Source organism: Amphiura filiformis, chromosome 10, assembly GCF_039555335.1.
Source record: "Amphiura filiformis chromosome 10, Afil_fr2py, whole genome shotgun sequence".
NCBI classification, from domain to species: domain Eukaryota; kingdom Metazoa; phylum Echinodermata; class Ophiuroidea; order Amphilepidida; family Amphiuridae; genus Amphiura; species Amphiura filiformis.
In genome coordinates this window covers 2415887-2438661 of record NC_092637.1, presented here as the reverse complement: position 1 = coordinate 2438661, position 22775 = coordinate 2415887, and the positions used below count along the sequence as shown (strand labels likewise).

Sequence of the window (22775 nt, the reverse complement as noted above, 5' to 3'; positions counted from 1 at the left end):
AATCAATACAGAATTGATCTCAATTGACAATTGTATTTTAAGTGGTTTGGTAGGTTATTCACTTGCTTTAATCCGCTGGAGTGACCCCGTGACCATTGTTATTCAAATGATTAATGAATAATGCAAATTATATACAGTTGTCAACTTTGGACTACAATCTGTTTCAACACCATGAAATTTATATCTTAGAAAAATGTGAGTATAAGCAGATATTTGAAAGACCTAGTAACGTTGTGTCCAATGGTGCTCCCCATTATGGGTAGGTTACAGTAAGGCTTTGCACCCCCAGCCTCTTGACTTGTAATGAGTACCGCAGGTTAGTTTGCGGAGCTCCCCTGGTCGGGTAGTATCCCGGGGGTTCTTGCCTAGCAGCTAATTTGCATGGACCGTTGAGCGTTTTTGGGTTGGGCAAGGATAAAGGCAGATTCCCTTCTAAAAACCAATGGCAAGTTTATATACATGTACTGAGTTTACATTCAACGAAACGGCTACTTTTTATTTATGAATATTTACTTCGTTATGCTAATTAAAATTTAATTTGCATAAATCTAACTGAGCACCAGTGGTGTTATATGAATTACTGTTATACGGACTGCAGGAGCCCTCTATAATTTTCTCTTGCCATGTAACATTTGCATTTAAATCGAGCTGTAACCAACTTTCCATAGTGTTTCTAGAATGTCCATGGTATTCCTTTTGTTTAGCTCGCTGCCCGAGAGCGTTATCTTGAGCTATTGTGTTGATAACGGTCTCTGGGCAGTTAGCTACCTCCATTACTCTAGGTAATGGTCGAGGCAACGAACCTCAAACAAAAGGAATACAATGGATAATCTGTGAATAGAAAAGGGCTAGACGTATATATAAGGATATACAGCTTGACCAGCCGCGTTAGGATCCGTATAATATACGTAATCCAGATATAATAAATATGGCGCGTCCCACAGCATAATACAAATGTTGTTACTTACCTACCTATTAGCGGTTTCCACAGTATTTTTTGTGGGACCTGAGAAACGTTTTTAGACGTTTCATCCTCCTACGGAAGACTTCATCAGTAATGTGATGAACCAGCAACACTCCTACTCTCATCTCCAGAGTGCACAATTCTTTGCAGTAGCTGGTCATATACATGATTGGGTGAGTATGTCCGAACTGGACTATTGAAAAAGTAAAACATCAGATAAGCGATAAGACCAAAGCGAAAAAGAATACAAAGGACAAGAACGCAGAAAAGAGTAAGGGCATGGTTGTTATACCGTATGTCCAGGGTGTGTCTGAGAGACTGCAGCGAGTGTTTAAGAAGCACAGCATCCAGACAGCGATGAGACCACACAATGCGCTAAAACAGAACCTCGTGCACCCCAAAGACAAAATTGAAGCCACCAAAACTTGCGATTGTGTATAATTATGAGATACCATGTAAAAACTGCAAGAAATCGTACATTGGAGAAACCGGCAGACCTTTCGGGATAAGACTCAAGGAACATCTAAAGGAATCGGGGAGGAAATTCACTCGTGCAGTACGCAAGGAGTCAGTCGACGAAATTAATAAATCCGCCATCACAGACCATGTGTCACAAGAAAATGGGATGGAGTCAAAGTAATTGAGAAAGACTCTTGCAAGCAAACTAGATGGATCAGAGAAGCCATGTGGATCAGGAAACGGGGGGGGGGGGCAACGTTATCAACCGCGATGAAGGGACATACTCACTCAATCATGTATATGACCAGCTACTGCAAAGAACTGTGCACTCTGGAGATGAGAGTAGGAGTGTTGCTGGTTCATCACATTACTGATGAAGTCTTCCGTAGGAAGATGAAACGTCTAAAAACGCGAGTAATCATGTGGATTTGTAAAGCGCAATTTACCAATATGTTCTTTTCTCCGATTTTGCATGTATATCATTATTACTTTCAACGGACAGAGCAAGAGCTGGCCAAGAATATGAAACTATGTTTATAATATTGAACTTGATAATCTTGTGACGAATAGTTATTTTAAAAGAAAGAACTGTGGATAATATTATATCTGCAAAATGTGACTTAAGTACATGTACTTTAAATTTTATGCTCTTTAGTGTTACTTGAACAACCAACCACATTATACATGTTATATATGAATATCTTAAGGGTAGATTATGTATTATTGATCTAAATCAATATATTATTATTGAAAAATAACACTTTGATGCGTTCATTCTACAAATCATATACTTGAAAACTTGCTTGATTTATTGTTGTTATTGAGTTATGTACTTTTTGCAAAAGTGTTATTGTAGCAGCCCTCTTTACTACATAACTCAAGAACCACGAACTACAAAAGTATATCTGTGATATTTGAATTCTTCTACACACTCGCTAGTCGCTATGAAATGATCCATGCAATGTTTGCCATTCTATTCACAAGATGCTGTGAACTACCAAATCGCAACAGTTTAAAATAGTTGCTAACCTTAACCAATAACACCAATTTCGTTAGCATGGTTAGCTGCACAGCATCATGCAGACGACACATTTTCCCGCCGAGTTCATTGGTAAATATGTAATGTAAATAATGCATAAAATTAAAAGAAACAAATGATTCCATGTTGATTCACTACAGTCTGTTTCGCCCATTTTATGTATACATGCTCTCCGTCATAGGATTGTGCACTCTTTTACACGAAAGAAGAACGCAATTTCATGTATATTATAAATAATGAATATGTAACGATATCATCACTCTGACATAAAGTAGCCCGGATTTAAATTTTGTACACAACTAAAATGGCGGCAACATGACGGAAAGATATTAGTACGTGGGTATACACGACAATCTAACTCACCATGTGAAACATTCACGTAATCAATACCACGTGATCTAATGCTGGGGTATGTACGATTGATATTTTTGATCTAGAGAAATTATCATGTTCTGGTTATTGTAAAAATACAGCACGGTCATGAGAAGGGAAGCAGTGAGAACTACTATCCCGATATATTGCATAACACTATGCTGTGTGATGCATTTTCACAGAGTGATCACAATCGTCTGCGCATAATGTAGTAATTACATGGAGAAACGTACAGGAACTCGAGGATATGGAAAATCAAAATGCTCATACTATTACTGATAGAATATAATGGCATCGGTTGTATTGAAGCAGTAGCGTATCGGGCAAACGCTCCTAATAGTGGGAAATGGCTAAATCCCAAAGAAATGATTGCACGAAAATTCCTTTACCGCGAAGTCTTCGAAGCATTCAGTTCATGCACAAGTTGGTCAAAATTACTTTTGATACAAACAGTGGGCCAAAATTTCGTTTAATGCAAACACTGGGCCATCATTATCTTATTTGTTGGACAAAGAAAAGAGTCGAATATGCCCATCAAAATGTGTTTGTAAATTATTGTGTTTGAATATACAACACTTAACAGGGAAATAATCGTAACAGCACCCGATTTTGCTACACATATGAATGTAAAGGCATATTTGATGATAAGGCGACGAACAAAATCCCCTGTTCTACGTGCCCAGAATTTTTGTTGGAGAAATGTTGTCTTAACTTTTTCTGAAATAGGAACACAATTCAATATTTAGTTTTTTACTAGTAACCGCATCTTAAAACATTTGTATAGAATATTCTAAGCTAAGCAATATGATACTGACTAAATTTGTGGCTTCAGTTTGTAACCGTTTCCGACGTAATAAATCTGTATTCGTTTTAACCAACATATCTAAACAACCAAAAAATCACATTTTCATTAAATAACTTTTACTTTGAAATCTTAATATAAAACACAGGCTCATAGGGATTCAGGTATGTAATATCACTTTCATGCCAAAAATAGCCCCAAATAGTGTAGTCTTATGTACCACCTCGCTCATTACAAGAATGGATATAACCAATCGCAAAATACATGGCTCATAATAGCATCATTGTTTACTTTTTAGAGCGAACATGGACTCAGGGGGTGTATCCTGTTGTTGCACCAACCTGTTTGCAAAATGACAAGAAAAATAAGTAGACATTGCATTATGTACTTACTCAATTGGCATGTTGTGCGAATTTGATTACAAACTTGAATGTGGTTCATTTTATGGAGCTTTTCATTTCAAATGTAACGTCTATGGAGATGAATATTAGAGAAGGCGGGAAAAGGCGCTTTAGCATCATTTTAGGCTATTTTATTAGGCACTCAAATGCTCATAAAAGGAACCCCATACAAATGTGTAACAAATTCGCATTTAAAGCCTCAATGTATGATTTCCTTCAAATTAGAGGGGTGCATAACGGATAAATGCAGTTTCATTGACATCACGTGTTACTCACACTTGACGCTATATTTTTTAATTTGACTTGTAATATAGGTAATAAAACTATGTCTACTGACCGGCAGCATGATCATTGGATGACACCATCTACTGCAAGCAGGCGTCGGTGCCCGAAATATAATAAATGCGTTGCTATAGCAACCGGATCTTTTCAGGTATGCATGAAATAATACGTTATATTAAAATTTTTAACAAAAAATTAACCCTTGTCACTGTGAGGGGCCCTCCTACTGGTGTTTTACTGTTTTGGCCTCTTTGCTCTATAACATTCCAACAACCGAGAAAACAAGATTTTGGTAAATTTTGGGGGTATCACTTCCGGTCATGTAAACAAACGGTCACTCGAATTTAAAGGGCTACGAAAGGTTGGATTGGTTAATAGTTTACTCCAGGGAGTGTGATAAAAGCTTAACATGACGTATATTTCTCATTTTGTGTTCGTATTTATTGTCAGATATGTTGTGGGTCTGCCTTATTTGTATTGGGTATTAAAGCTCTTCAAGTTGGCGCTGGCGCTAGCCTCTCTCGTCCAATTTGGAGCATCTGCGGGGGGATTTCTGTAACTGTAAGTAGTACTAGAATTGATTTATGATGATGGATGACTTGTATAGATGGGATGACAAAGGTGTTTTAGAACATTTCCCGTTAAATGCAGCAACAGCCAGTAACACATATCGTAAGCAAAACAGACGGCAAGCAATAATTATTCTGAGGTGCGTTTTTGGCTCTTATTCGCATCGACGCAGTAACGCTAAAAGTAACAAATAACACAAAGAATATTTAGTAGTGCAATATGTGGACTTTCACATAACAATGAGAACATTTTGGGTCAAATATGGAAGAAAAAACCAAAAATCACAAACTACAAACAAACAAACAAATAAACAAACGAAATAATAATAATAATAAAAAAAACCTGCCATCACCGGGAATTGAACCAGGCTTAAAGGATTAGGATTCCCTTGATCAAACGTCGTTGCCGTATCGGGAGCCGTATGCGGAAGGAAGAGTGAAACGTTGACTTTATCTGGGATACACTATCGCAACCAAACGATTTGGATTAGTAAATATTGATTGATAACATAAATATATACTTTGAGAACTATGTTTAGTAATACTAACAAATGGTAGTATATTCGCCGTAGAATTGATGTTTTAACAGGATTAACTACCATAGCAATAGGTTAAAACAACTTTTGAACATTTTGAACATATCGCTCTTCACTACAAGCACGTTGCACTCACCACCTGTGTATGTCTGCAATCATAGAATGAATACAATACCACTCTTTTCAATTATACTAATCTTGCGGTTGGTCAATGAGTGGTCATTACGATCCATTTCTTTATCACTGTTCTTTGACATCTAATGTTCAATGCAGAGGTATCACGCAACGTTCTAGTGCAGTGCAATAATTTTTTAACCTATTGCTATGGCAGTTAACCCTGTTTCATCATCACTTCTACGGCGAATAGTAATTGTTGTTGCTGTTTCTGTTGTTGTTGTTGATAACTTATGTTTTTCATTCTTCTGTTTTGATCTAGTTCTTCTTAGTCACCGGTATTATTGGCATCGTCTCAAAAAATCAAAAGCGGTTTCTGGTGAGTATGTCCCTTTATTCAAACACATACAAAAAATCGTAGTAGTGTGCATCAACATTTGTTCAACGTTTTTGCTGTGCTTATAAGTGCTTTAAATTACATGAATTGTTTTCTTTCTCAATATTTTGTATTAATTTCAGGTTAAATTGTACATGGCCTTGTCCATATTATCATTAATATGCGCCTTTGGACAGCTGATATTTGACACGAGGGCATCCTTACTTCATGAGAATTGCACTGGCTGTCCGGTAAGGCACCTCATCCAATTTGGTCCTATAGAACTATCGGTGCCCGGTTAGGTACCGATGAATCTTAACATCATTCCCTGGAGATGTAATACATTCTATCAACATTTGCATAGTGTTATTGTTTTTCATTTAAATAAAAAACAATGTTCACGGTGCGATCGATACCTCTTCGGGCACTGATAGCGCTCTAGGACCAAAAAGATGTTGAACCTAAATATGACTTGTATTTTTACAGACTCATCCCCCGCAAGGAACTGAATTATGGGATACAAAACTGGATCTGGAAACGGGATCATGTCAATTTCCTGGTATATACATTTCAAATTGACCCACATCCCATTAAGCTTAATGGAGATTATCATGGCATATATTAGGTAGATTTGGGGAAATCGGGGGAAATTGCAGAATTTATGCATGGATAACATTTCAATGTCGCTTGAATCTGTTTACTGCTGTTATGACTTTCTTTCCAGGAAGACTTAAGAGTTGTTCATAGTCTTGCAGCCGTCGTTGGAGGTTTAGAAGTGTTTGTAGCCTTGGCTGCGTTTGCAAACTGCCGCTCTGGCTATTTTGGCCCTCGCGGGGAGGACGACAGTGTGGTGAGTACCGCCTTACAATGACTCCACATTTGAAACAATCACCTTACGGCTGATTACATGTCTTGTGAATGTAGTGAGGTCACGAGAAGAATTATATAGAAACAGTTTATGATCCAAGCTACAATCCCATATCTTCACAATCTGGTACCTAATGCAATCCTCCATGATGACAACGCTCGCCAGAGAAGCCAATACAACCATACTGAGTGCCATGCGACGAATCCTGGTTGAAGAATGGAATGTCATCCCAGAGAAATTTGTGATCAGGCTAGTGAGCAGCATGAATGAGGAGGTGCTTGGCTTCGTATGTTTTTCCACTATGATTTTCCGCTATTGAGGTTAGTGACTAGTGTTGTTTGAACACAGAATAATGATCAATTTGGCACATTCTGTTTCAGACACCACTACATTCACAAGACGTGTACTCAGCCGTGATAAGAGCGAATGTTTCAACTGTGGTGTCATTGTAAAGAGGAGTAGAGTAGCTGTTCATTGATATGCAACACAATATAAACATGTCACAAATAATCTGAGATATAGATGCTTGAAAACATTTCAAATTTTTGTTGAGGAGTTTATATTTAGTATGAGAGGGCCACATTAATATTGAACACGCGTATTGGATAATATTACACTCATTCTAGTTTGGCTAGATCAGGAAACCTAGAAGGTCCGCCAATGTATGTACATTTATCTAATACATGCGCCATATCCTTTGTTGTGGTAGATATGTTTCTGGCATGCTTAAATTTCAAACGGATACATATAGGTCAATATCATAAAGCCTTGTCCAAAGACAAGATAAGTACCAACGACAGTCAATTCTGTGGATCCATAATTATATTGGCTGTTGCAATTCGAATGTGAAATGTAATTTCTTAATAAGTAAATTTTACCATTAGAGCACCGTATGCTGATGTATAACCAAGGTCAAATGACTTAATTTGCATATTTTGAGTTACTCCTAGCAACGTCATTACAAATGAATACAAACACACCACCGTGTTCGTTTTGATTTTTGATAATCTGTATCGTTTGTATTTTCTTTATTTTATCTTCCAATAGGTATATTATTATACTCGCTCACCTGATGATTATGTAACTATGGTCATCCCGCCAGGCTACGCCATCATAAATCCTTTGCAGTCATCCAGAATGGAACCACCAAATCACCGGCGATTTACAGGACAGATGGTCGAGCCTACAGGACAACCCACACACTCACCGTTATTTTTACCGGCGACTTATGCAATTCCACCCTACCATTACAATGAATGTGCTCCACCAGGTATGTAAATAAAGAACAATTAACCAACAAAATGTTACAACTAAACATTAACAAGTAACTAACCCCCCTTAAATAATGACCATTATTAAAAAAAACGGAGATTGTATCACAAATCTGTAAAATGCGTTAGAAGCAGAAGTTATTGACTAAATATTGACGTCACTAGTGTACATTTAAATTAATGTAACGCAAGCTTTGAAGCAGTACATTGTATTGATTTTGTATTCAGTTCAAACTAAGGAAGAAAATCTGTGTAATGATATACATGTATGAGTGTTTTTGTATTGTATGTAAGGGCAACTTTCAAATCTGGACCTCCCCAGCAAACACAAAACGTTTTCGACATCATTCGCAAAAGGATATAAAAGGTTGTCAGAAAACGTTTAAATGTCGGGTTATATAAAGGGTATATTAAGAGTATAAAACGTTTTGATAACCTTACAAAACATTTTTTGATAATCTACTGCTCAGCAAACAAAAATGTTTTACAGAAAACGTTTAAATGTCGGGTTATATAAAGGGTATAAAAACGTTTTAATAATATTCCAAAAACATTCTTGAAAACTTGATACAAAACATTCTAAACAGAATGTTATTTTGGGGTTGAAAAAATATTTTTCGAAAAATGTTTGCCCAATATATTTTCAATAACGTTTTAAAAACGTTTTCATGACCTTTATATAACCCGACATCTAAATGTTATTAAAAGGTTTTGAAAAAAACATTTTAAGAACATTTCTGTGTTTACTGGGTTCAAATATTTTAACATAATGTTATTTAAGTATTGACACAATATTTGGCAAAAATATTTGCAAAAATAGTTTACAATAACATTTGTTGAAAACATTAAAAAATATTGCTGTGGTGTGTTTTCATACAAAACGTTTTAAAACACTATCATGACCTTTATATAACCCGACATTTTAATGTTATTAAAACGTTTTTACCTAAATCAAAAGCCAAAATATAACTTATTTAAAACGTTTTTAAAACGTTTTTGTGTTTGCTGGGTCACTACATTAAATTGACCGGTGTTTTATTGTTTTCTGGGCTATCGTATCAAAATGAGATGTCAAAATGCGCAGAAATAAATTCTGCTTCTAACGCATTTTACAGATTTGTAATACAATAGTCCCTTTTGAATAATGGCCATTATTTAAGGGGGGTTAGTAACTTTTTGTGAGATGTTTATATCACCAGATCACTAAACGGATGCCCTCAGCATTAGGTTACCAGCCACCACACAAAGACATACTACGCAAATCGTGCATGAGATCATTACGGATACTTAAAGCCATAATGTGTGATTTGCTTCAAAGCGACGCCCTCAATTTTACTCGGATTTCTACTTTTTGCATAATTATAATGCCCAGTGGTATAGTAAAATACCACGTAAAAGTGCGGTTTTTGGCATTTTGTGAAGAAATGAGGGGAAAAAATTGATAAGTGGTTTGCAAAATGAAGGTGCAAGTCTTCTTGTTCTATTGGTGGCATCGATATCAATGTAGCGTACATGCTTTTAGAGTTAGAAGCCAAAAGGTGGTACATCACTGATGTTTAAATTCACTTCATTTTTAAAGCTTACTATCAACGGATTTCGTTACAATTTTGGATATGTGGGAACGCATTAGAGATTGATTTCTTTTATGACTTCATGAACTTCTATTTTCAATGTTGAGCTATATTTTGTATTTTTAACTAGCGACATTATTTCACTGAAACCTAATTAAGCCATAGGTAACAGGTTACCACAACCACATTGCAGCAATATTGAAAAAAAATCATTTGAAGAAATACGCGCGCTACAGGGAACTATTTTTTGGCCTAATTAGAACGAAATCGCTATTACTATAATATAGCCATTATTCTCATTTCCTGTGTTTCAGATTCTGCAGTATTCACTTAATAGCTCCCGTTACGCTGTCGTCAGTACGTGATGGATTCATTTCCACGGATTCTACTCTCAAAATAAGACACGTATCAGGATTCCAGCTAAGAGAAAATGCAATATGATTAAGAATAATAGACTATAGGCCTATTCAATAAAATTCTCCCGAACAAATATGTGAACAAAGGTTAAGATGTGCATTGTGTAACTCTCTTTCATAATTATGCACATGACTTAATTTAGACAAAAGGTTGATTTTAATCCCTTTTGGAAATAAGTTTTTCAGGTACTAACTTATGTATGTATATCTGTAATAAGGTTGCTTTTATAAAATGCTACATTCCTTTGCTGTCGCAAAATCACGTTATTATGTGACGCGGTTCCAAAAAAGGAAGTCTCCCCTAAGACATTTTGATATAATCCAAAAACTACTCGACCAATTCTCTTATTTAAAAGTTTGGAACATATACTGATTAGTAATGCATCAAGTGAGCGGGTTTATGTTGTTATTTTTATCATTTATGCAATTTTCGGCCCCAAAAAACTTACTCTTTCACATAGGCATTTTAAGCATCACTTTTTGTTTCAAATTATAATCAAAGAGAAATATTTCTATATTTTTGTTGTTTCTATCAAAATGATTTAAATTAAGATATTCATGATTTAATTTTCACACATTTTAAACATCTTTCATGGTTCAGTGAGAAATCATGCATAAACAAAAGTTTTTTTAATAGGCTTTTTTATACATTGACATGACACATGAGTAAATTTAGCGTTTTTCAATTTCATTTATTGAGAAGAAGTGATGATAAATCTTGTATTCATTTATAAATCTAACCAATGGACCAAAAGTTATCGTTTTTGTTTCAAACCCTTATGCTGGAGCCCTTTATTTCATTGGTCATGCATTGTATGGTTCCAAAAACTATGTGTGGCCCTTATCAAGATTCAACTTGTTACAAGTGGACAAGTGAGGGACAACATCACATTCAAGGACTTTTCAACAAATCCAGCAGCATGCGGGGAACCAGCTTGACCAACAGCAGAGAAGAACGATGCTTGGAAGCCATCTCACATGAACTGAAAGGAGGACCTATTCATTATTTAAAATATTAATAAGCTGCAGCGTTCATTTTAATTTATTCACTGAACCATAAAAAGTGTTTTTGGATGTGTGACACAGCTTATCTTTAATTAAATGCTCCTTTTTGATTAAATTACTCACTTAAATGGAGAAAATTTGCAAAATAAATTTAAGCATCATAAAGCCTATGTAGAGAAATGCAACATTTTTTGGCCGAAAATTTCATAAATGGCTGTATTTCTCAATAAAGATGATAGAAAGTAGCAACAAAATCCCGCTCACTCGATGCATAACTAATCAGTCTAAGTTCAAAAATTTAAAACAAGGTAATTGATCAAGTAGTTTTTTGGAGTATACCAATATGTCTTATGGGGGAACTTACTTTCTTAGAACCATTTATATAGGCCTAGGGTGCCTGAATGAATTGTAACATTGTAAAAGAACGGAAACGTGTGTGATAATGAGGAATAAACCATCTGCCATTAATATAATCTACAATTGGCCCCTCCGTTCTTGAATTATATATGAATTTGAAAATCACACCTCATTATTAATCCATGTCCGTTGAATCATTCCTGATAATACTGAGCTCTTATAACTTCCGGTACAGACCATTGACTGCTGTATCGGTAGAAAGCACTGGTGGTGGAGGCATTAAACCTTAAAACATATGCATAAACATCCAAATCAATTTCATATAAGGGAAGCCCAAGCACGTGAATTTTGCTATATGATGGGCCATTGTGCAATTTTAACATATGTTGGCCTAAAACATGGTGTTGTGTTTTGGGGCTTAAGAGGAAGATGCACTTGACAATTATTGGTATTTTTTAGCGGAGACTGTCTCCCATAGAAAAATGTTAATGGGGGACATGCCCCTGTCGCTGCCTCCCGCTTCCGCCACATATGTTGGAAAAATTTAAAACTATATCAAACTACATCAACATTTAAAACTATCATCGTAAAAGTCATTTTCAATGTTTTTTATTGGCATTAAATAATTTGCTATAAGGCCAAAAAAATATTGTTGTGTTGCCCTCAAGTGGGAAAATGGGAAATTTGGGTCGGACGGTCGGATTTCTTTTCTTTTTTTTTTTTTTTTAACCTTCAGTTTAAAAAAAATCTCCTCAAATATTAAATAATGCTTCTTCAATTAGGGGACATTTGTCAATTTTGACTTCTGGATACCTGTTAGACATCAATTAAAGACTAGTCTTTCAATAAAATATTAATTTTAAGTGAGAAACATTGAGTTTTTGAACAAATCTGTAAAAATCATCATTCAAAAAAAAAAATTGCACCCTGATTTTTCAGGATTTAGGGTCGGACGGTTGAGGGCAACACAACAATTTTTTTTGGCCTAATATTACAAAGACTGTACTGTTCTTTCAAATACTAGTAAAACAAATAAAAAAGTGATCAAACAATCAAAGTAGTGTTATAATAAAAATAGAAATACTTTCCCTCTTACCTATCCGTCCATGTCCAGTTATTTGACCATATGTTTACCTTAATATTGTCAATTTAATGCATTTATTGGTATGTGGGGTATCTATGGGGTGTTTAGAGATTTGGGGTTAAAGTTCATTACGTGGTCACACCACGGCTATGTTGTTGGTTGTTTTCTATTTTACCTTTAGTCAAATTAAATGTGCTACTGATTTTACTCTGTGCCATTTAATTTTGAATCTTGAAGGAGAAAGGAAAACGTAATTGGTTAAGAACCATCGGATTTGAATACATTGATGTTCTTTCCGTTCGTAATAGTCCGTGATAAGTTCACTTCAGGTTCTGTTACAATTCATCAACACATTCTATTATGTGACACAGTTGTAAATGTAAATTATAGTTGTAAATAGTGAGGTTATGTTTGCTTCTTCTTCAGAAGCATTAGTAAAATTGTTTCACTTTATGGCATTTCAGACTAGGGTGGTATTTTCGTTGATAAATTGTGTGTATTGCAGGAAAGAAGGAATCAACAACATATTGGTATGGGATAGCTAGACAGGGGCCAAATACTATGGCCACTGTATAAAAAGGAAATGTTGTGATTATTTTTTTTTGTGGTTGCGCAGCGTGCTGGTTATCGCGTTGATTTCTAGGGTAAGCTGTCCTATTGTAATTAGAGTAGGCATGACATCTTAGTGATGTTTTTGAAATCATAAGCTTTCATAGCATGGCAAAGGAACTTGGGGCATTTTTTTTTTTGGCATTTTTATAAAACCATCTATTTAATGTACAGAGCTATACATATATTATATTAATAATTTCTATTCAGATGCCCACCATGTTATCTAAATATGCATATGATACGAAAATTAGAAAAATGTAATTTGGTTTAGTGTCTTTAAGCTATTGCTTTTATGTTTAGGGTAAATTCAGATACTTTTTGTACCCGGAATAAGTTTTGAGCAACTAATATACAATAATGTATTCATAGAACAAATAAATGTTAAAACTGTTTAATCGATATTTCTTATGTTATAAAAGAAAAATACCCCATTTTCCATGGCAAAGCTGTCCTACTAGAAGAGTAGACCACCTTCTTTCTTACATAATATAATCTATATTTTCTTATATTATTATTATTATTATTATTATTATTATTATTATTAATATTATTACTTGTATCTAAATAAAAACTGTAATAAGTTTGCATTTGTTAAATAATAACGTATTGGCTCAAATCTTTGCAGCTGCAGCAATTGTAATAACATAATATTAATATTTTCGAATTTAAGTTCATATGTGCAAAATTTTCAATTGACTTTCAGCATAACAAATTCCTTTGATGTTGTGTTGGACATGCCGTTTTGTTGACCATTAGTCAGTGAGTTTTGGTCGAATGGTAGACTGCTTTGCGGACCCTTTGTGATATATAATTCAATCCAACTATGCCCGTCCATAAAACACAACACATCCCCGGTGACTGCTCTGCCCAGAGAAAAAGGGACCACCACATCTCCTATTTGAGATGAATGTCAATGGTGGTAAATCTTGACCAATTACAGATAGGCAAGTATATAAATATTAATCATATATTTTGGGTAACACTCAGTACTGCAATCATGGCGTGCAGTCAAATATGTTCCATGGCCAGTAAGAATGCAGAATTCTTTGTACATGTTCTATCCGAAGTCAGTAGACCCTTTTTTCGGATAAGAGCAGTTCTGGTCGTTAAGAAATGAGTTGATATTGAAGTATGAATTTCCAAAGGGGCAACGAAGTCGACTAGTCGATTGAATGCCAGAATAGAACTATATCACAAACAAGGACTGGAGCTGCATCCTTATACAACGCCCTCATTCGCCCAAAACTCTCAAATGGTCAACAAAGGGTATGAAGATGTGAGCGCAAGAAGACCGTAAGTCCACTTGGCCCCTCAACATGTATACATTAAAGTTACGTAAGGAAAGGTTGTGAAAGATATGTTTTGGCCCCTGAACATGTATAAAACAATACCAAAATATACGAAACTATACGCAACTTTAGTGTACACATGTTGAGGGGGCAAGTGAACTTACGGTCTTCTTGCGCTCAGGTCTTCAATTCAAGGTCAATTGATCTTGTTATACTGAAAGATATAATAATTCTAGTATTTTCTAACGTTCATTCTGATTGGTCCTTCCTAACTAAGAGTGTATGAATTGTAAATAAATAATATACGGATCAACGAGTACAATGAAACAGAGAAATGACGAAGTCTTTGTTCAATCGATCTAATTTTTGTTATAAAATGGTTTATTATCATACCATGTGAGATGAAAACCAAGTATGTACTTCAGGAGGATGAACCTGGTGAATATAAATAGTATATACAACTTCTATTTACATTGTTTTAAATGATTTACATTAATTACTAAACTTAATCACAATGGCATCACTGTACATTCCATTTACAAGTGACTGAGCTGCGTGCATTTGATATAGCTTTTTTTTTTGTTCCACCGTATACTGGGGCCTAAAAATACATAGTGATACGGGAATATTTTATTAATAGTGATTTCAAATGAAACTCTAAAAAGTAGACGTCAAATAGATATGGTAAGATAAATAAGGCTATGCAAGACCAAAGCTAAAAGAGGGCGACTTGTCCATCTTGTGTCCCCGTTGTTTTGGAATAGATGCTTTCCTACAAAAATGCTTGCTGTGTGGACCCTAAAATATTACCACACAACGTACCTATTTTGTATCTATTCATCTATAAATCCAGAAAATGTGAAGAACCATACTGAAGTGCATAATACGATTTTACTGCCGGAGCCCGAACCACTCATCCTGTGATAATGACTCTTAGGCTTGTCCTGTACCGCTGAATTATTTGAATTCTTTATATCCGAGCAAATCCAATTGACCTTTTTAGTAAATCCCATAAGACACTGCCTGTAGACCTGTGATGTCGTCACGCAGTGTCAAAAACCATGCGTGGCTCTTGGCAATTTCTGACACGAAGAAATAGGGATGATGACGCTGTGAAGTAGATCCATTTTATATCTATAGATCACATGGAATCATTTGTGGAGCTGTTTTAACATTATTAATATCACACACGCGCAAAAATTCAATGGCAGCTAGAACGGCAAAATTGGACTGGTAAGAGCAACCGTTGGCGGCGCATCGTATTGTGAATCGCGGGAATTGTGACCAAAATTATATGCTCATAATAAATACGATCTGAATCAATCAGACCAAAGTGATAAAAAATAAGGAGCAAAACGCAATAAAAACATAAGAAAATGGACATATACAAAGTGAATGTAACATCAGCAAGCTTTGGTACTGAGCAAGTTGGTAATGGTATTACTGTTCTAATCGTGTCACATATCATCCCCATCGTTGCACTATTATTATCTTCTTGTTCTTAATTCTTTCGAAAGACAACCTGAACTATTTCCATTTACCTCTATCCTTCAATATTATATGGCAATATATATTCATAATTAAATCAAAATCTGGAAATAAATTCATAACTCATTGTGCTACGTTGCGTCGGGAAACACCAGACTATTTAAGGGTACACGATGTGTTATTGATCAAAGCAGCCAAAAACAAATCGATTTTCATTATCTTAATCAAAATATAATTTTATCTACAAATTATATACTTTGAAACTTGCTTGATTTATTGTTGTTAATGAGTTACTACCAGACCCATCGGTCACATATTTGAAGATGTCCAGTGGTTTAAGACGCAACGTAGTATAGTGAGTTGCAAATTTAAAGCCATATTATAACATTTTCAAACAAAATAGATTAGCATTTATTTGCAATAAAATGTTAGCTTTTACTATCAGATATATCCCCTTTTATTTTTGAGCCGAACAACTACGGCAAAGCAAAGAAAATTGGAATTTACTACCAGCGCACATGTCGCCAATGACATACCACTCCTTCGGTCATGTTGTGGTACGACCCTTTGTTGTGTATATCACCGTCCCGCACACCGTGTACGTACTGTGTGTTATGAACATCGTGTATGCGTTCGACTAATAATTCCATCGTAATAATAAAGCGCCGATTCCGGCGTTTTATTCAAAATCTCGGATTTTGACAAAACTACAGCACCTAGAGTGTTGATTTTTGCAGGGTATATTGGTTGAATAAAGTTCAATTTAATCGTGTGAAAAAAGAAATTTTAAAAATTCAGTGAGGGCGTCTTCCTCAGCAAATGTTATAATATGGCTTTAATACCAGCTTTTGGTTAAATTATAAATCTATATTTGAACCTAATTACTACACCAAAATAGTATACAATTATACAGCTCTACTTTCTAAATAACATAACTAGCTTTATACCGTGTGATCCCCAATATCTACAATTCAATAATGTAACCTGTCAACTTGAAAAAATATTATGTAGCATTAAAGATTTATGCTTATATCTTTTTGATAATGTTCATATTAAGCCACCAAAAACAAATCTGTCCGATCTTTGGATCGACCGCCGAAGCTGCTTCGATGCTTGTTATCAATGAACTTGCAACTAATTAATCGGAATTAATGCTAAAGTTATACTTTTCAATATCCATACAAGCAAAGATTTACATGTTTTTACAATTAATAATGGTCAATTAATTGATTTCATAAAAAATATGGATCGATCAAGCATCGATGGTCGATCGAAATATCGAACTAATTTGTTTCTATTGCCTAAAGCGGGTGTTAGAAAATTTTAGTATTGACCTTATGATTGTCTTTGATCGAAGGTTGTTTTTTGAAGAACGTCTTGAAAAAAAAAGTTATTTAATGAAACAGAAAATATGACATGATAATAGTAGATAATAGAAGTTCCTGCATTGCATTTGTCTCGTATTTTTTGTTGTTTTTCCTTCTCTTCTTTTTTAGTCAATGAAATTGTTGTTTTGAACGATATTTTAACTTTGCATATCGTTGCTCGGCAAAAAAAAAATTCTATATAGGAGTCTCAAGCCTACTATGAGCAAAATTACATTAGCATCAAAAATGTTTGCAACTAAAAAATCTTACTACATGGCAAAGTCTCTTCTATAAAATCCATGCCTTGGTTTAAATGAATCATTGGTAATTAACTCCCACATTATGTTAGGACACCCAACATTGGGTCGATCGTACCCTAATACACGTTGGATGTGGGTTAAATAGGAGATGCTTGGGCGTCCGGGCCACTTTGCCATTATGAGGTTTGTTTAGAGAAAGGGGGAGAGAGAGATATGGAGGGAGTACCTTCTTGAAGGCTATTCATCTTGCAGACGAATAACGTGCCCTAGGAATCTCAGCTCAGGATTCCTTATACACAGTTGGTGCTGAAGGTTTTGCCATGATGGTGAATGATGGTGAAAGACACGATCTGCTCGCTTAATATTGAGCATAATCATGTAGCAAGATGCACCAAACATTACCGTTGCCGTATATGTTTTGTGATTGAACCCAGGATACACAGCCATTGTGTAGATATTTGACTTTGTCAAGATTGATAGGTTAAGACCATAACCCGTGTATATCGAATTTACATGCATATCATGAAGCTCTCGTGCCAAGCGGTTAAGGCGCATTTCTTTCATGTTCCTGGCAGGGTATATTTCAAGTTTCTTACTCTAAAACATACACCGCCGTTTGCTTATTAATATGATGTGCGTCAAAGATAGCAGGGCATACTAGTAGAAACCAGAAATCGTAACATAAAGTCAATACCATTCTAATGTCTGTTTCAACTTCAACCTCTATCATGTTTGAAGAGGCATTGTAAGGGCTCTATGAGACCGGTGCCCTGTAAAAATATTAACAAATGAAGAAGACTGTATTGGTTTTAGATTTAACCGCACTTACACCCACAAACTCCTCTGACAGTGACTGGAATCCAGAGTGACGTCATGCGGTGACACCATAGCTGGAACTAGTGTAATATTATTATATTTGACTAATACCTACAATTTATCCCATATATGATAGTACTAATGTAGTACACACTAGGTGCTTATATAATACATAAACATTAAGGGTGAAGGCACTTTCAATTGGAAGATAATTATTTACTTTTTTTTTCAATGCCGGTGACACTGATTTATATTTTTATATACCAATTGCTGGATTGCATATTAAATTTTCGCCCAATAACCATGTTAACACCCTTCACAAATGCTCAAATGACACTGAATGATTAATAACAGTTTATGTTTACGGATTCTTCAAAAGCTTGTCTATACCTATTTACAGAATACCTCAGGAGTAACATCTATATAACCAACAAAAACAAATAACGACATATGAAACCTTCACTACCTTAAATATCTTAGATGGGTATGTGTTGTGTCAAACAATGGGAAAATGGAATATGATTATAATAATTAGCTCAAATGATTATACAGATTCCTCTTAATGTGTAATTGCCAATTTACGGTAATTGGTCAACGCCACTTTAAAAAAAATTAAAAATGCATCAGCTACATTCTACTTTGAATGATGTTATTACGCACAAGGTCTGAATGTTATTACCTGCGTCGGTCATTCTTAAACATACTTCACACAAGTTTATTTGTGCATTAGGTTTAAAAGTTACTTCAATATTTTACCTTCAAATATATAGTTGTCAATAGTCGACTAGTCGCGACTTGACTTTTTGATGCCGACAGGTCGCACAACCCAAGTAAGAACACTGCCCTGACATAAAAAAGAGCAACCTGACATTTTACCGCATTTACGTTCACTGTTTGGGACATTTACCAAATACATAATTTGAATATTTGAAACATCTCAAAATAAACCCAAACCATAAATATTAACATAAATAGGCATAGTTTCATGAACATGTCACTATTATAAAACGGAGATTTTCCAACATGGGCCTCTCTCTATCTGTGTTTATCCGTCGTGGTGACAACAAAGTCTTCCGTCACCCAACAACGGCAGTAAGAACATGGTAATTGTCATGGGAGTACAGCATCAATGTCGTAACAGTGCTGAATAATATCCTTATTATGTGAATACTAGTTGTGACACCCATAATTCGTCACCTGCCCAGCATATAGGCAGTAAATACATGGCAGATAATTATGAAATACTTAATCAGCTACCTTCGACTATATTTTAGTACGTATTTATAAATACGCACTTGACCCATGGGCACTACATACAATGACAAACAAGCGTGACCAAATCCTCATGCATTGAAAAGGATTGGAACTCTTTAGATAAATATCATCAAATTTAAGTATTGATTGAGTGGCAAATTATTACGCATGGAGGGATTCCAAATTTGTAATAAGTCATCAAAAACAACATTTTGAAAGTATTTGCCAAGGAAAAAAATACTTATCGACGGATATTTACAATATAATCACAAAGTTGAACAAAATAGACAATTTTGCTGTACAGCCTCCCGTTGTTTGTATTCAAATGTACAGAAAGAACACCCGCTATGTCTACAAGCTGTTATGGCAGCGCGGAGGTGGTCATGTGCGTATTTATAAGTACGTATTTATAAATATAGTCAAAGCATACTGTTAATAGACTTATATTCCAGAGTAGAGCATGATGGTTACAATGTTGTTCCTGCAAGCTTTGGCATATCTAGACGAGTCGACAACAGATCTTCAGTCACCCAATAAGGCTTCGCTGGAGAGGAAATACATCCCATTTGACATTTGAAATGTAAACATGCAAAGTGAAAATTGCGCTCCAGATTCAGAAAGGCTCATGTGCCAATTTACGACAAAATGTCCGATACGTTCCCTCTGATTAGGTAATATTAAGGCATGGATTTTATACAAGCGGCGTATTACACATCAGAATAAATACCATGCATTAGAAAAAAGTTTTAATACAAATCCAGTGTTGCACATAGGTTTCGAAATTGGCCTCACTTTTCACATACGAGGATTTGATTTCAATGAAAAAAATACACACGAAACGTTTTCCCAGCAACGCTTTGTTGAGTTACTGAAGAAAATTAATGTTGTCACACATACAATGCAAAGCAAGTTTTGCATCCCAGACGAAAACATCTAGTAATAATTTGGTTTTCATAGGAATAAAATATTCTGAATACACTTTAGGTTACATACGCCTTATAGAATACGTGAAACTACACCTCCTGTTTTGGCAAAATCACTAATGATTTTCTGTCCGGAAATACGTTCAAATAAGCCAAATCGCTATTGTAACTTCCGGTTTTTTTAGGACACTTTGCCCTTTGACCTATCTGGAAAATTCGGGTTTTGTGCGTACAAAATATAATTTAAAACGTGTTACTAGAATAAAAACAAACTTAAAAAACATTATTATTAAATGAATTAATTATTTAGATATTTTTAATGATAACATTATGACAATAATAAATAAATTATTAATAATTACAGCAATTTTCCCGATAGGTCAAAGGACAAAGTGTCCTAAAACTGCAAAAACTGTCCCACAATGCATTGCAAACTTCCAATGCCGATTGGGCTTATTGTTCATTTTCTCTTGGGGAATATATTTACTCCTGGATTTATTACAATGTAATTCAAGTCAGCACAAGAAAAATACCGCCAGATCCGTTTTTATGTCACCAAGATCAATTTTACGTTAGTCTGCGGAATTCAGAAGAGTTCAAAATTCAGAAGAGTTGCAACAGCTAATTTTGCCTGAGCAGTCAAATGTTGCCTAGCCAATTGGTTGTAACCCATAATATAGTCAGACACTGTCTGTAGCATAGCCAATCCAATGCAGTGAGACTGTAAACATTGAAAAAATGCCAAATTTGTCAAACTGTGGTCCTTAATGTCTAGTTATAAGGTATACCGGACACAATTTTAAATGTGGGCAAAATTGCAAAATTGTCCGGTTGACCTACTACCAAAATGATCGGCACGTGTGCGCTTGAAGCATGAAAAACAACTGGAATTTCAATGCTGATATGGGCAAAAATAAGGATAATTGTGGCATAAAAAGGGCAATCTGAAGATTAATATCACAAATTTGGTCAGGTCGTTCATTGGACAGGATGGTTTGACGCTGATCTCGTACGTATGGATAGGCGCTATTTTATAGACTGCCTGTGTGAATTGTTTTGAGTGAAAATGCACACATTTTTTAAGGCAGATGTAAAATAATGAGTTTCTTTATGTCAACATTATTGTTTATTTGATAAGAAACAATGGTATTTATTCCTATACTCGTCACCATTTTATTTTAATTACTATTACAGTTTGAATTATTCATTAGATTACCTACGCCTGTCCTATCGGAGAATAGAGTACATTTTGAAAAAAAAAATATTCTTAGGTTACACTGATATAAATTTACTGTCATATCTTAATCATATTTATAAATGAGATTCTACATTAACATTTCATTCAAGCACACTCGCAAGCTGCTCTTTTTTCAATATTAAAATCAAAGATATGTACCCTATAAATATCAAAGATACTTTGTACACAAAAATATCGGAATGTATAATCAAGCTTACACACACGGAAACCTACCCCCATTCAATAACCATTATATTGGTATTAGAAAATACACCTAAATTATAATGACCAATCAAGATAGCAATAGGAAATGTCATTTTAGTATCAAAAAGGAACAACTTGAAACACAGTTGCTACTATTATAGATATTTGTTGGGACACTATTTTACCAAGAGCAGCAGTCACCAGAATATTAACTAAGCTCATCTTCAAGGTCACATGTTATTAAACCTTATATGCTAAACAATCATAGAATGACCTTTGCATGTGTTGGGCAGCAAACGCATGTTCAAAAACTTGTGGTCAAATTGTTAAATATAGGTTAGTGAACTGTGTCATTGTAGATGATACATTCTGGCTTATATGTTCTGGCATATCTTTGGTAAATTTTCCAATATGAATATATCCTTCCATTGTAACAGTGCAGCTGGCTGCCGTGTAAGGTTCATCATAGTGTTTGCCTTCCTTTACATACGTACGTTAAGTATCCGGACTATGCACGACATGACAAATGGTATATTGAATACCAGTATGATGTATGATCACCAATTTTTGTGTCGCAGACGCTGAATACGGATTTATAAAGAAGCCAAAATCATCACACTGGACCATGAATTGAACCTTGTGGGACTCCATAATACCTTTTAATCATACCATTTACCTTGCGTATAAATGAACCGTCAGTCACAGAGCGTAGTATGTATAATGTACATTTGTTTGTCGGTACCCATCCTTAAATACCTAGGTACAATATCCTGGGCTATATATATGCAGCATGTCAACCCTGGGGGTTGAACCAGAAGGTTCCTGGTGATTTTGATACC

At 35.1% G+C, this 22775-nt stretch overlaps 1 protein-coding gene across 1 annotated transcript; it reads left to right on the top strand.

The window, feature by feature from the left end:
- Positions 1–2749: 2749 nt before the first annotated feature.
- LOC140162409 (uncharacterized) lies at positions 2750–10542 on the top strand. The gene is made up of 8 exons (XM_072185628.1): positions 2750–2871; positions 4352–4470; positions 4770–4880; positions 5861–5917; positions 6058–6165; positions 6639–6764; positions 7830–8052; positions 9939–10542. Exons 2-8 carry the CDS (start codon positions 4363–4365, stop codon positions 9956–9958), a joined length of 753 nt encoding a protein of 250 aa, XP_072041729.1. The 5' UTR covers positions 2750–2871; positions 4352–4362; the 3' UTR covers positions 9959–10542.
- The last annotated feature ends 12233 nt before the right edge of the window (positions 10543–22775 follow it).